This window comes from Pteropus vampyrus, unplaced genomic scaffold (genome assembly GCF_000151845.1).
Source record: "Pteropus vampyrus isolate Shadow unplaced genomic scaffold, Pvam_2.0 Scaffold43, whole genome shotgun sequence".
In the NCBI taxonomy this organism is placed as follows: Eukaryota; Metazoa; Chordata; class Mammalia; order Chiroptera; family Pteropodidae; genus Pteropus; species Pteropus vampyrus.
Window position 1 is genome coordinate 2285141 of NW_011888824.1, and position 16059 is coordinate 2301199.

At 36.6% G+C, this 16059-nt stretch overlaps 1 protein-coding gene across 1 annotated transcript in view; it reads right to left on the bottom strand.

Moving 5' to 3' along the window:
- Positions 1-269: 269 nt before the first annotated feature.
- LAMA2 (laminin subunit alpha 2) overlaps positions 270-16059 on the bottom strand; it is a 391580-nt gene continuing 375790 nt past the window's right edge. The window contains exons 60-66 of the mRNA XM_023529836.1: positions 10962-11074; positions 10455-10644; positions 8424-8579; positions 6903-7056; positions 4246-4376; positions 2020-2242; positions 270-649 (exon numbers count right to left, since the gene is read on the bottom strand). Coding sequence (XP_023385604.1) covers positions 492-649; positions 2020-2242; positions 4246-4376; positions 6903-7056; positions 8424-8579; positions 10455-10644; positions 10962-11074 — 1125 coding nt within the window. The 3' untranslated portion in view covers positions 270-491. The remainder of the gene's footprint in view (positions 650-2019; positions 2243-4245; positions 4377-6902; positions 7057-8423; positions 8580-10454; positions 10645-10961; positions 11075-16059) is intronic.

Sequence of the window (16059 nt, forward strand, 5' to 3'; positions counted from 1 at the left end):
TTAATGCTTTCACAAACATAGGGAGCATGGAAGCGGATTTCCTCCCAATCAAACATGCCAAGTCCACTGTTGTTTTCAGTGGCCTGAAAAGTAAGCCAAAGCTGACATACATGGAAAAGGATGATAAAAGTATTATAGGAGTTAGTGGAAAAAAAAAAAAAAAGTTGCCTTCACAAATTACATCTGGGCTCTTCTTGAGAAGACTCTAGGGCATGTTGCAAATTCAACAATTCATGGTCAGTTGCCTTTTACCCTTAAAATCACACAAAACAAGCAGTTGTTTAGAATGAAATAGTCAGTTTAATATTCATGGACTTGAGAAAGAACTTGAATTAAATTCAGTCTGAGATCTGAATTAGCACCATCTGAATACAGAAAGAATTCAATATATATGCACAAGCTAGTTTTAATAACATACACAGGTAAAATATATTTGTTTCACTTGATATACTTGTTTCGAAGAACCCTTCTTGAGGTTAAACTCATTTTTGTTATTTGGCTGGGCATGATACAGGTTGAACTCCCCTTAGTTCCAGGGCTTTGGCAAAATGAACTTCCAGTGGTTTGCCCGTGCCTTTGGTGAGCCTCAGAGACCGAATGCAGCCTCTGAACGGAATGTTGGTTGTCAGGCCAAACTGGTTGAGGCCATCTGTAAAGCGGAGCAAAGAGGGCTCAGTTTTGAAATGCAGCTGCTATGTGTAAGAGCATGTTTCAAAGTCAGCTATTGGTTTGAGATTATACCGAAAGGCTATTTTATGCAAAGTCAGTGATTTGGTTCTTAGCTTTACTGACAGTTAGACTTATAGAGAAATAATCAACTTTTTTATAATGTATTATGAAACTTAGAAACATACATTTTAAGACATCAAACAATCTGGTTGGAATGAACATTTTCAATTGTGACTTAAAATTATTACATTTAATTTAATGAAACAAAGCAATTGATCAAATACTTTACTGAATTAAGACATGGGCTTTCGGGGGTGACTTTATTCCTTTATTACATCATAAAGATAAATCTCAAAGGGGTAAGTTGTTTGAAAACTCATGCAAAATCTTTCTCTTATCAGAGGAGAGACTCGCTTCTCCAGGCAGACCTACTAGGTGCTAACTAGAATCTCATTTCACAGACCGTGAGTGGAGAAATACATTATCTCCTTTATAATATCTTGGAGTTTATCCTGATTGAAGCAGAAGTAGGTCTTGTTAAAACCCACTCATTAAAACAGAAGCAGCTTTGGAAAGAACTCTGCATTGTTCTCTATTTCTCCTGTGTCTTTTCCTCAGTCCACCACTACCGAATAGACATTCTGCTTGGGTTCTTAAGCAGAGGAGCTTTACAATAGATGAGGACAAAAGTTTTTCTTGCCAAAATGCTGAAAGACCATTCCAGGAGTCTGTGTTATTATAGTACTTATTAAGAGGCACTTGGCTTATTTCTCATCAAGTTGGGCGCTCTTGTTTATAGGTACTTTAGGTAACTCTGCGGTTTGCATGCTATTTTTAATGGGCTAGAGAGAGATTTTTGAATGCAGATTTATTGCTTGAGTTTCTTTGTAATATAAATATAAATTCTAAAATAACCTGAGGGGGAAATTAGCTACATTTAACCCAATGATTTCCAGAACTTGAGGAAATAAGTTCCATAATATTTTATGATTCCTCTGGTATATTAATTTTTAAAAAATCAGAAAGAATACCAACTCTAGCGCCGATTGCTGTTAAATGCCTCATATCTTTTATAAGCCAAATTCATTTCCTCTATCCTCCATCGCCCCACAAATGAAACTTTGGGGGGCTATCATGAAAAGTTCAGTCTCATGTGGCTTATATAAGTAATATGCTCATTTTATACACTGGAAATTTCAGGTAAGGTGTTATTTACGAGAACAGATTTGAAAGCTGAAAAGCAAGTATACTTAAGCATACGTTCTTGGATATATGTATAGAAATATAAATTTTTAAAAATCTTGAACCTAACAGAGAGAAGAAATTATTGCTGGGGTAGACAATGCTCACCTGGGAAACCTCCAACAAATACAGGGTCATTTGTGTCAGCTGATGTTGATGCTGGGTTTGGGCTCTGGGCTTCCACCTGGTTCCCATCCACTGTCAGCTCAATGCGGTGTTTGATCTTATTGGCCGTGACTTTATGCCACCGTCCATCGCACAGATGCCCTGGAATCCCAGCATTGTAGACAGCAGTGAATCGGCCGGCACCATTGTCCACATGAAACATAATCTAAAAAGTAGGAAATTGAACAGTCACAGATGGTTTCATTGGAAGGGTATCATGATGGTTCACATGGTAAAAATTGTCAAGTTTGTAGGAAAGATATCAGCTGGTCTAGGTTGGAATGGACATAACTGGGGCACATTAAAAAAATCTAAAAAAAATCTTGATGGAAATTAAAACAAATTTAATGACCAGAAGTCACAAATTATGTTTCTTCTTTTTGGGCATTGTTGGGAATAATAGGCAAGATGTGTGAGTTTAGCGATAATTCTTTTAGGAAAAGTGAAATATGAGACCAGTCGAAAAAAAAAGGATCTAGTGTAAACAGGGAAAAATCCGCCACAGATCTTTTCAGAGTGTGTGAGTTCTTAGTGAATCTAATAAAATTTTCTTAAAAGATGTTATTTGGAGTGATCCATTAATGTGGCTTACAAATTCATTTTAAAACATTGTTTTTTTTGTTTTTTTTTTAATTTAAGTTTTTGATGTTTTAATTGTATGTATTTTTTTTTTTCCTTTATGGATTCCATTTTATATACAGGATTGAGAGTTACATAAATTACTTTTTTGGGGGCAGGCTTCATGTCACAGGTGTCAAAGACTCTGAACCAGAAGGCCAGTTAAATTCTTAACAATGAAGAACTTAGGTTGGAAGTTCTTGTCTAAATAAGAAAAATCTGTTTTCAGTAACATAGAACAGTCCTTGAAATTTGAGATGACAGAATTCTTTTGAAGCTGATGAAGAAAAGAAACATATTGAAACATTAAAAACAGTCAATCTGGCAACACATTTGACAAGGTAAAAGAAAAGAAATAGGGGTTTTAAAAAGAAGACTAAAAGTACAAATAAATAGGTGAAAAGTTTGTAAACTATACGCTGATGTACATATTAGTTAAGATTTTCCTAAACTATACGCTGATGTACATATTAGTTAAGATTTTCCTATGTCGGGAAGAGTTTGAAATAACAGGGTTTTGCATATAAAATTAGTTTGGTGAGAAATCCACATACATTGTAAAGGAATTTGACACACTGACAAGTTGATAGTAGCTGTGGTTATAAACAGGTGATGAAATAGAGCTTATTCCTACAGGATGTAGGGAAAGTGTGTTTTGAAAATCTGGCAAAACTATCAAGTGTTGCTTATTTGTTCCCTTTTTGCCTCTGTGCTCCTGGATCTTTTTGCTTTATTGCCTTTGATGCTGGTTTGAATACTGAGAGGAGGGAGAAGGAGGCAAAGGAAAGCATATTTTAGGTCACTATGTGGTGTTTCTTCTTGGGAGGCAACAATGGCCTATGAGCAGAAATATGAACAGAGGTGCAGTATGGTTCCTATTTAATAGCCAGAAAGAAAATTTGTGAAATTTTTTTGCTTTGTCTTTCTTTTGTTTTTTACCTGCTCCCTATAGTACAAAGTAAATACAAACAGATCATCCTACCTCAGGTGGCTGTTCACAGGCAGCCAGAGACTAAAGAGTGTTTAGAATTAGATTATCTATTTTAAGCAAGTTGACAAAATATATTCACATAAATTTCTTATAAATTTTCTCTTTTTTGAAATGGTATTTGGATGCTTTTAAATAAAAATTGAGAAGCCGATATGTCAGCTAGCTACCTGTTATTATAAGAGGCAAAGGATGATTTTAGACAATATAAGACCCCTCCATTTTTCCCCCACTGGAATCAAGAGATTCATAGACTATGTATTCATTAAGAGGAGAACTACAGTGTACTTTTAGTAACACAATAAGAGCTTGAGATCTAAAACTATTTGGTCCATTATTCATCAACACAATCAGTTTACTGTAGTATTAGCACATTTAAAGTTTATACTAGTCTATAGAATAAGTGTGTTAAAAACACATATAAATTGAGGTAATTCAGAAGGATGAAAAGATTCAATCTAGCTTTCTCCTAGAAAAGAATACAGCAAAGCTTCAAAAGAGTTTCTACATATGAGCAACAATATCACAAAGAGATCAGACATATTTAGACAGCTGACGCTCACCTTTTCGTCAATCATTTCAATACCGAGTCCATCCATTTTTTGGCTGCTGATTCCCAGAAGAACTCCAGTGGCTCTAGTTGTGCGGAATTCAAATTCTACAAGAAGGTCCAATCCCACTTTGAACCCACCAACTGTAATATGAAGATTAAAAAAAAGTAGATGAGAGTTTAGAGATTATTAATTCAAATTTTTATGAAGTAATGGTTTTACTAGATTTCAATTTAGAAGTTAGTCAATTATAATAACTAAGTTACAGACTTTCTTATGGCCTACACTTCCATTATTATATTATATGACACACTTTATAATTATTGCTTATTTTCTTGGCTGCCTTCCCTCCTAGAATGTAAGTTCTGTGAGGGCAACGACTTTGTCTATATTGCTGACCATCTCATGCCTATCAAAATATCTGGCACATAGTGGAGGTTTAATACATATCTGTTGAATAAAGGAATGAATGAACACACTCTGAGACTGACTCAAAGAATTGCACATCCAGGTATGATTATGTTAGAAGTCTTGCTGTTGGATTACGTCAAGCATTTCAGTGATTATTCATAAAATTTTAATGGGCCACTTTATGCTAGCACAATGATCTGAAAGGGCTCAAAAGATCCCAAATATTTTATTAATAAGGAAAGAAATTTCAAGTACAAATTGTCATTTCAAATGTCAATTCTGGGACGTAAATAGACTTTATTTCATCCAGTTAAGTCTTTCTCTATAATTTTCCATATTTGATTCATTGGTTTATTTAATCTTTTAGCAAGTATTTAAGACATGCCTCGTAGAAACAAAATAATTCACTAAGAACAGACTAGACCATATCATCTGCATGGAATATTAGAGAAGAACTCATGGAAAGTTTCTCCATGTTTTCTATTTTAGGCAAGAAATAAATGTGCGTAACTACAACTGTATTCGATGAAGAATGGCACCTGTTATGCGAAAGACTTTTTATGCTAAGAACCTTGATGGGTTTGGATGGGCTAAGGTGGGTTTAGAGCATATTTTAAGAGTAAATGTTAGAAAAAGCTGAGAAGACTTTGTTTCTGTTTCTTAAAGGGAACAATAAGAATAAGAGAGGAACAACCACCACTCAGCTGAGGACGAAAGTAGTAAGGACGACATTAAAACCACAGTAATTGGGTGGCTGGAAAGCTTTTAAGGACAAAAGTGTCAAAGGTTTAAATTGAAGTTGTATGTCTTCCAGTGGCATAACCTCCTCTGACCATCCAAGTCTTAAACAGATTATATTACACTGTGTGTTGAGGGAATGTCAGGAATTATTGAAAACTGGGAAAGTGGCTGTTTCTGGACCAGTTTGATCTACAACCAGAAGAGCCTGGTAGGATGACAAGTCAGTTTAACAGCAGAAACCGAAGCTGAAGCTTGCTGTCAAATTTGACAAAGAGAATGCTAGCCATCTCTGAATTTGCAGAAATCTTAGGGAAGGCTTTGGACTTTCATAGCACATAAAATTTGGGGTTCACCTCAATCCCCAATGTTGCAATATTTAACATATCCTGTGTTTTCCTGTTTCCGCTTCTGCATATGTGAACTTTCCACCTATGCTCTTTGCTAGAAAGCCCTGCTCTTCTATCTCTGACAACGTAGGCATATGAGTGTTCGACATATCTTTTAAATTCTCATTCAAATGTCAATTTCTCCATAAAACCTTTCCCGATTTCCTCAACCAAAATTAATCTTTTTTCTAAATATTCACAGAACTTTGCTCTCATGTCTTATAGTTTTTATTCATTTTTACTGGCTTTCTTGTGATTTCTGAGCATACAGAATCTTACCTATTGATATTCTATTTTTTAATAAGTAAAATCCAAAACTTTGAAGTTTATTCAGAATTCTGTTGAATCCCTAAGGTATATCCCTATATATCTTAGGGATAGTATATTTTTGAAGGAAGAAACAGCATCTTGTTTACTTTTGTTGCTTATAATGACATCTACATATTATGTACCCATTAATTATTTTTCTAACAGATACCTGTGTCTATGGTAACCATGGGACTGGAAACTCTATCTAAAAGTATGTTAATGTCAGTTTTTTTGTTATTATATAGAAGTTATTTCATATATTTTTTTCCTAAATTATATACTTAATATCCTATCGGTGATCCTACACTGGAAATGTTCATTGGAAAGGCAGATTCTTAAAGAAAGTCAGGAAAAGGTGTCAGTCATCATTACCATGACCAAGAAATGGGCACCAGTGCGTGTGCATTGTGTGTGTGAGGGGGAGATCAAGCAATGGAGCCTTGTAAGGAATCGAAGAGAGAAATAAAGAAAAACGTTATCTCATCTGCAGAAAGGAAGACAGGGAAAAATGGAGAATAGATAAATTCCGTAGTATAAACATATGAACCTTCTATAGAATTACATTTATTTTGCTGTTATTGATTTCCAGGGAAGGAGGTTAAATAAACTCTCCAAATAGTCTTTTACTTTATTTCTTCTGTTAGATCCTGTCAGAATCAGATACATTAATCTTTAAGAGGCATTTTAAAAACTACTTCTGTACATTTTTATTTCTGGTTTAAATAAAAGATACTAGTTTAGGACCCCAGGGACTTTCATTTTTCCACACAAGCAAGTTGTACCTAGTTAATATTCAACAGGAAGGAAATGGAAGTGCCTCACCTGCTTTGGCAAAACCTGTTCCATCAAAATATGTTCCTTTCTGAGCAGTTGCAAAACATGTCCCAACATGGAAGCTGGAGGTTGGCTGTTCAAGATCGACAGAGGCCTCTGCCATCTGAAGGTTCCTGATACAGCCATCAATGCTGTAGGTCACCTATGATTCCGGTCAGAAGACACACATATCAAGTTTTAGCAGAACTTTGCCTTTATGTGGAGTGCAATCATCTGTAGGGTGCTCTAAGCTCGTAATCATTGGCAATTTGTGTTAAAATATCCCCAAACTGCTTGGATCTGCATGATTACCCCAGGCTTCACAGCCTGGGTGCCAAGAATCCTGTGTTGTGCTTCTTGATTAGGATGTATTTAGCCTGGAATATGATTGTTCTGATATTTGAAATATGGTCCAGAGTTGTGGATGCATATGGATATCATAACTTTTAATTAGTCTCTTATGTTTCTATTCATAGTTTTTTTTAACCTTACTATATACACATTTTGTTATAATCTATGTTCCAGTTTTATTTGAAAAGATAATTAGGTTTGGTTCAGTGTTTCTACCTTATGAAAATCTAATGAAAGCAGTGGACCTTTTGCTAAGAAAATGCACATACACATAAAATTTGAAAGTTTGCATGAAACATTCAAAGTTTAGGAACTATCAAAATAAATCGATCACACTCTGCTCCATTATATTTCATCCAGTTTTAGGAGTGAAAGTTAATCACTTTGCCTCTCTCAATTTAGAGACTCTCATTTTGATAGGCCTAGGTAACCTATCCAATATCTATGAAAGGAAAGTAATACTAATCATTCATAAGAGGAACCAAATGCTGAGAATTACAGCTATGATTAACAATTGTCTTTCATGAAGAATAACTCTATATTATCATGTGTTCTGATCTGAGTATAGAAATATGTCACACTTGTATGTAGTGTGTTCTCTAAAAATACAAATCCTGTGCTTCTTAAAATGCTTTGAAAGCAAACCAGGGCACGTGGTCTGACAAAGAATTATTTTGTGCATATTCATTTACAAAATTGTTAAGACATCTCTCAATATTTGCCAAATCTCTGGTTCTGAAACAATACTATCAATACCATTATTATCATCTTCCTTGTTTTCCAGTGCTTTCTATATGCTTGCTACTCTTCCAAGCATGTTAAATATATTACCTCATTTAATCTTTACAGCAACTTTGCTTGTTTGGTATTGTTATTACCCTATTTTACAAAATAGGGAACTTTGTCAAAGAAAGATTAGGCAACTTGCTTAAGATCACACAGAAAGTCAATAATTAAGTAGGTATTCAAACCAAGGGTGTCTGGCTGAAGTGTCCATACTCTGTTCTATGATATTGCTTCTCTTAGTCAAATCTGTCTAGAAAATCATCTGTCACTTCTCAGAAAAGATGATTTTCTATCCAATTATAAGTGATCATAGGTCAATGCAACTTAATAATTCAAAATACCCATATGACTCAGCCAGTTATTTAGACCTCCAAAATCAAATTAGAAACTTACTGGACCAATTCTTCGGGTGGTGTAGTTGATGGGCAGTCCACCAACATACAACATTCCTACAACATCCAGGATGTCAGCTTTCTTGGGACTGATGGTTCTGTTGGAGGCACCATCTACATAAAGAATTCCTTCTTGCTTAATTCGCATAATCTTAATCTACAAAAAGAAGAATACCAATCATGGATAAATTTTAAATATGCAGAATATAAGGCATAAGAACTTTTAGGATATTCCTTAGGAAAAGCAAAATAACTTCTTGAGTGCCTAGTATATGCTAAGCCCATAATATAAGTGAAATTAAACCGATTTTACAGAATACTCAAATTCTGTTTTTTTCCATTACTGCCATCTCTAAAAGAGTACAAACTCTTCCTGGGTGAGTTTTAGATTGAAGACTCTTCTACAGATTGCCAAGTGAGCATGTTTTAAAGAACTGAGAGCCCCATCATGATTAAGTGGGCTGCAAAATTCGCGTCCATTTTTAAAAGTGCATTAGTTTGATTGAGCAAAGTCTGGTCTCCCCAACACGATTTCAGATATGGTACATCCCTCTCCCTAACAGGCACTTCTCATGGAGAGTTGAAGGAAGGGCAGCACATCAGGGCTGCTCTGCTGTTTCTGCAGCAGCTGATTAGCACAAAGTCAGGGAGGAAGATGGAAAGCTGACTGATGCTGAAATTGCAGCAGTGGAGTGAATTATCTTCTGGGATTGAAATGAGGGGTGTGAAGACTGGCTTGAGTGTAAAAACTTCGAGTCTAAATTTAGGAAAAGGAGTGTGTAACCCTGTGAAATGCTGGAGTGTAATGATGGCTTTAAAATGAATCTACATCAGGATTAGAATAATTTAAGACTTTTTTTTTTTCACTTATTTATTTTGGTTTGGGAACTAATTTTTATAAACCTTCAAAAATAAAATCCTTCCTTAATTTGGCTGCTTATAGTATTTAAACTTACTTTCTTAATCCTAGACTCACTGCGGCCCAACAATATCTTCTTCTCAAGTGTCATATTTATTATTCTATTAGCCAGAGATGAGAATAAACCTTAATGAGAACACCTTTATAAAGATCAGTGCAAATATGAAGATTCCATTTTTTATTTCCAAAATAAATTGGTTGACACTGAATTTTTATTATATATTTTTAGGTTCTTTGGCTTTCTATATAATGTCCTAATCACATAAAATGTTAAATGGGCATTTAACAAATCCAAGTGTATTAATATATAAAATACAACATCTAATAATATCATACTCTAAAAATTAAACATTTTATTGGTCTACCTAGGGAAGCTTTACTTAATAGGCTATCACAGGTGCAGAAACAAACTCCGAGTTTTCATTTTAATCAGGCAGTATATTATCTACTTGCAGTCATGCCAAAGAGGACAGTAAACTGGCAAATGAGCCTTCTGTGCCCATAAAAGTACCATTTTCTGGGTGTAAGGCCAACATTTTAAAAGTTGTTCCAAGTGACTATTGGTGAAAATGACACTCTAGAGCCCCTCAAACATGATACAAAAGATTCCCAGACTTGGTTTTCACAGACCAGTATGGAGTGGAATGGGAGGGTAAGACTTAAGGCCCATCTGAGTATTGCCAGGTTTTAAGTTTGTCAAATATAGTTTCATAAAAAAGAGGCCATTGCAGCACCATAATAGTAGCAAACTATAATCTTAGAATAAATATTCTTTTAAAATGAATTCATAGAGTTTTATGATTAACACTTCATCTTCAACTACTTGGACCTCATTTGTGGACAGATGTTTGAGAAGCTGTATAGCAATAATGGAATCTCACAGTACCACGTTGAAGCATGTAAGTAGTCAAATACAAACCTACCCAGGTCTGATCACATTTCCAAGATTGGCAGTTGTATATGGTACTCGTTTTATTTTTAGCCTTGGCCACATTCCAATAGCACCAGGTCAGTGTCTGCTTTGGCAAAATAGTACTGGCACCAGGGGAATGCGGATGGCTGCCACCAAGTACCCATCGTATAGAGCACTGCCAACATCCTAGGGACTATTACCTGATGCCACTGGCCATCATTGATTTTGGTGGGGATCATGGTGTTGGTGTCACCACTTCCCAAGTCATAACTGAAGTAGGGAAATCCATTTTTCAGCTGAACTGTAGCAAAATCAGCATGATTGATCCGAGCCATGTAGAAAAGCAGGCCCGATTCAGCTTCAGTTCGCACGTCAAATTCTATTGTGAGGCTGTGAAATAAAAGCATGCGAAGTAAAACAGAAGAATAAGAGCATTCTCATTTTCAGACAGAATGACCTCTGATCATGGGTGAATTTTCAGAAGGGACAGTGAAATCTTTCTCAAGATGATGACTTTCCAGGTCTGCTGATCTCCCACACTGGGATCCTCTGGCACAGACAAATGATTCTATTCTTTATGGTACTCAGTGAGTTAAAAAAAAGCTCGGCTTATTTATTAATAAATGTAGTTGATTAAACTTGAATAAATGCAAATGCTGGTACTTCTATTTGTCAGTTCTTGACTAATAGCTCAGAATAATACATACCGGTTTTTAACTTTGGTGTCATCAAATGCAATTGCAATGTGACTGTTTTTTGAGAGCCCAAACTGCTTGCTCCCTATCAAAAAAGCAGGTTCTGATTCTGCAGCACAAGGACCCTGTAAAACACCAAGGAGAGAAAGAAAGATTACGGGCTCCATTGTTTAAAAACATGATGCTGCTGTCTAATTGTTTCTTATATTTTAGTTTAATGTACTCACATAATCTTAAATTCCTTAAGAATAAAATCTTTCTCTTATTCATATCTATATTCTACCATGTAGTAGGTACTTACTATTAAATGTTCATGTCAGTGAATCGGTTTTCTTATATTGTGCCCCTGAATTGCCAAATGAATGTGCTCAAAATATTCATTGAGTAATTTATATTTTCATTATCCTTCAAGAAAAAATATTTTTTTAAGTTTCTGACAAAACTAGAATTTTCTTTTCACTTTTACTTCACGTATGAAGAGTTTTATTCTTAGAAGATCGAACAGGGAAAATGACAAGCTATCCACTGGGTTATAAGGGTAAAAAAATGTGTTCCTTCTTGCCCTCCCCATTTCTATCTCCCAGCATATAACTATTTCTTGAAAATTATCAGTCTACTGGAAGTTTTCCATGAATTTAGACTTTCAAGATGGTGTATCTAAACTTGCAAGTCAGCCCATTCAGGTCCTTAGACAGTTGCTAGGCAACCCAGCACATTTTAAAAAATGTAACTCACAATACACCATTTTAACTGCCACTGTTCAAAGAACAGCTTCCCAGGGTGCTTATGAGGGAGAGCTTGGAGCAGGGTTAGCTTCAGAGGCTTGCTACCTGTGTAGTCTCTGGGGTTAAGGCTCTGATGTCACCATCTTGAAAATCTTAATAATTTTTGAACAAGAGGCCCTGCATTTTCATTTTGCTCAGGGCCCTGCAAATTATATAGCAAGTCTTGGCTGCTTTGGCTACTGTAACCCTCAGCTCAATAGATAATCAAAGCTCCTCAAATTACCAAGCCACAATTCCTTTCTCAATTCTCTATTTTCACAAAATAGCTCAATGTACAAGCTGCTTAGAGAAAGTCTTAGAACGTGCAGTACATGAGAAAATAAATAACCTGCAACACATCTGTTTTTAAGATCTGCACTTAATGGCTCTAGATGGGCCACTGCTCCAGTAAGTGCTGACTCTGCACAGGTTCTCAAACAGCCCAAGGCAGCCTTTTGATGCAAAATGTTCTCTCCAAACAGTGTACCTCAGAGATGACTCATCAGCACATAGGAAATTTTTACTTGATGAGGAAAAGCCTTGCTCTCTTTTCTCTTGAACTTAGTCAAATGGAGCACTCTGCCACAGCAGGTAAAAGGCTTTAAGTGTTTTGAAAGGCTGTAAAATTGGTCTTCATGGAAGTAGTACTTCTCTCTTGCTTTCCAGGAGATGGTCAGTTACAAAGAGCAGACTGTTGCTGAAATTCACACAGATATGCAAAAACCCAGTGGGTAGAAGAGAAGAATGCTATTTATTCACACAGCTGAATGGCCCCTCTTGGAATCAACATGTGGCACCTTTGTTATTACGCTGGCTACAAAAAAAACCCCGTTTGTTTCTGTACCTTTGGTAGCTTAATATCTCAGCCTTCAATGATGCTATTAATAGAATTGGGACCATTTTTCAACCTCTGATGATATTTTCTGTACAGAGGACCATCGCAACAAACATTAAGTAGCCTGCAGTCCTCCTCAGAAATCTCTAAGAGAATCCTACTTGCTGTGAGTCCATCAGGGGCAGAATTTGGCTAAAACATCTCTAAACACTCAGCTCTGAAAACTGAGGGATTGAAAAGGTCAATGGATACTGATGAATTAAGGAACAATAATGTGTAACCTGAAAGAAAACCATCAGCATGTTATTTCCCCATTGTTACCACTGTGGTCACTTATCTAGTTACTACATAAATAACTTTCCTAATGTAAGTTTTTAAACTACCAAAGTGGCACTTGTAAAGATTAGATATTATATTGGTAGCTGATGTTTGTTGTGGAGAGCTTTTGTCTTTATATGTGTGGGTATTGTGACTTGAACTCCATGATAACCTTGCCTACTGATAGACTGGACAGGTATTTCCAACACTGGTGCTGAGCTGAGCAGCAGTTCTCTGTCACACACTGTCAGATCTTCTAGATGAAAAAGGCCCTGCTTACATAATTTTAGGAAATCCTTTGACCAGAAAAGGACAAGGACTTTGTACATGACACCTGAAATTTAGAAAGAAGCGTGCCTCCAGGGAGATCTTGGGAAGCAGGCAGAAACAGTAGCTAATAAAGCAATATTCTCAGATTGGCCAATGTTATAGAAGAGAGTGACATCACAAACAGACCACCCTACCAGGTAACCTCAAAGTATAAAGCTGTTATGCTAAATTCATTGTTCCTTAAGGACATCCAGATTGATGTTTACTATCAATTTGCTACAGAATGGATATTATGGATGTTGCTTTAATAACACTTCTATCACTTGCCTTTATAAAATTGGCAGTTGGAAGAGGACTGAGAAGTGACAGTGTTAGAAGGTTTATAGGATCTATTTTAGGATTTAAAAGGGAAGAAAATTCTCCAACCTCTAATCTGGTAATGTTTTCGGTGCAAGTCTAGATTTCTCCTCTCACTTGGCTAAAGGGAGATGGGACCGGACGTCTGCTTTGTATCACTTCCCCCCTGGGTAAATCGGAAACCAGGGACAGCATGTTCCTTGTGGTTTGCCTGCTGTGCCGCCCTTTCCTCCTCCCTTAGGCCCTTGGGGGCGGGGTTGGAGTAGGGGGTGGGGGGTACTGCTGCTCACTCTACCTCTCAAGAGTCTTTTTTTCCCTCTAAAATTTTAAAGGGGATCATGTGAGATGGACAGAAAGTGTCTCACAGTTTGCACAAGAATTAAATTATCTTGTCATTAAGGAAAATTTCAACCCTGCTTCCCACAGAAATCTAGGCTAAGAAAGAGGGGCAGGAAGAAGGGTCATCTAATTTTAAGGAACTTTAAAGATGAATCTTCCTCCTCTAAGCTAATGTGAGCTTGAGGGGAGGCATCATCCTCACGGACGTGATGCTCTACCTACATTATTTTGAAACGCTGATCTCTGAAATGTGTTAAAGCAACAATAATAATAATTTTAAAAAAGTCTCAGTAGAGGCTCATCAATCTCAACATGTTACAACCCTGCCACCTTGTGGGGACTCTTTAAAGTACAAGTATATAAGGGGGAAAATGTGATATGAAACTGGACACTGCGCTTGCTTCCCATTTGTCTCCGCTTGCTAGTGACAAGTTATGCGCAGACAGGACTGGGTGGGTAGTCTAAACGTGGTGGTGCCCCTGTTGGTTTGAGCAGTGGCCTGGTTGGAGAGGATCCTGGAGGAAGCCATGCTTCCCAAAGCCGTGTTTAGGCAAGTGGATAGTGCAGGCGATTAGCAACAGAGCGAACTTTTTCACCCTCACACTGTCACTCATTTAATTTCAGGTCAGAATAAAGCAGTGGCTATTTCCAACTGCTGGTTGTTGGCTGACACTTGGAAATGAGTTACTGGCTTCGGGATAGCATATGACTGGTGAATAAGCCTTCCTTGGATTTAGAGTGGTACAGAGCCGAGATTTACATTGCATTTTATCACAACTGGCATCTTTGCTCTTGAAAGCACCGCATGACAAATGATCATAAAAATTGCATCATTTTCTTCTTTTATAAGTCAATAACCTCTGTAACAAATGTGGGCTAAAATCACATTTGAGAAGTTGGGTGTCTATGATGCTCTTCTCTATGGATAAATGCTAAGTGGAAGATACTTTTTGCAGCACTGACTTTAATATTCTGAAATATAAAATCCCTACTCAAGCTGTTTATTGGGAAACTGAATTATGTTAACTTCCTGCATGTGCTCTTTTGGTAAGTGTTGGGCATTTGCAGTAACATTTACACATGAATGCCTGAATAAAGATTGTTTGCAGGACAGAAAATGTGGGTTTCCCCTTTAAATACCTATCAGTATCCCATCGATTTACCCTTCATCCTGGACTGTACTTAGCTTTTAGGCATAGCATTAAAGCTGCTGGAGAAATAGTTTTCTTTTGGTCCATTCTCTCTTTCTTCTCTGCTCACTTCTTTCCTCCAACTCCCCCAAAGCCCTTAACAGCACAAGGACCTTTAATGGCTACTTGCATTGCTCTTCTTGGAGTTCATATTTTAAACTTTGAGGCTCTAAGTTCAGCTTTCTAATAAAATTCAAGTTTAAAAATGCAGTTTGCTTCTTGTATACAAATCCACCCAGGCTGATTAGAAAGACTTGGTATAAACACTGCATACACTTCCAGAGAATTCGTTACATCTTAACAAATATCTGTAATGCTAGAAGTCCAGACTCTTATTTACTCTGACCTTTCACCATCCTCCATGAGAAACATCCACAAAAACAATAATTTGAAAATGCATCATTCAGCTCTAAATGGGCTAAAGAATTAGAGAGAAATATAAAGAGAAGATGCTACCACACTATCAAATGAGATAATATGTCTAAAATGCTCTCTGACCTATGATGTTCTGACATGCATTAATTGTAGGATTGACATAATCCATTTCACAGGGCAGGGATTTCTCAAGATACTCTTAAATTGCCCTGGAGTATAGTAATCGTCCTCATGTCGCAAGTTGATGGTGGGAGGGGTGTGATGGTGAAAAGAAAAAAATGAAGAGTCCGGAGAACAGGAGATCATTCCTGTCAAATGTGCCAAAACAAACAGGGAACTCATACACAGGCAGTTCCCACTTCAGGAACTAACTTGTAAGTCTTAATTCTTAAATAAATGCTTCTGCTTAAAAAAATGTTTCCCCTACTTAACCTAATGCCGTAAGTATGTTATCATTATTTTATATTGTTTCAATGGAAAGATTTTAAGTATAGAGTGTGGTGACATATTAAAATTTGCAATTGAAGAATCTGTTTCCACATACTTCTAGGTACCATTCACCATTTTGTTTGTTTAGATGGAGTTTAGTGGTATCTCCTGCCATACTTCCAATTTTCAATCTGTGGGTTCTGTTTGCTGCCCACACTCAGCACTTATCTTGA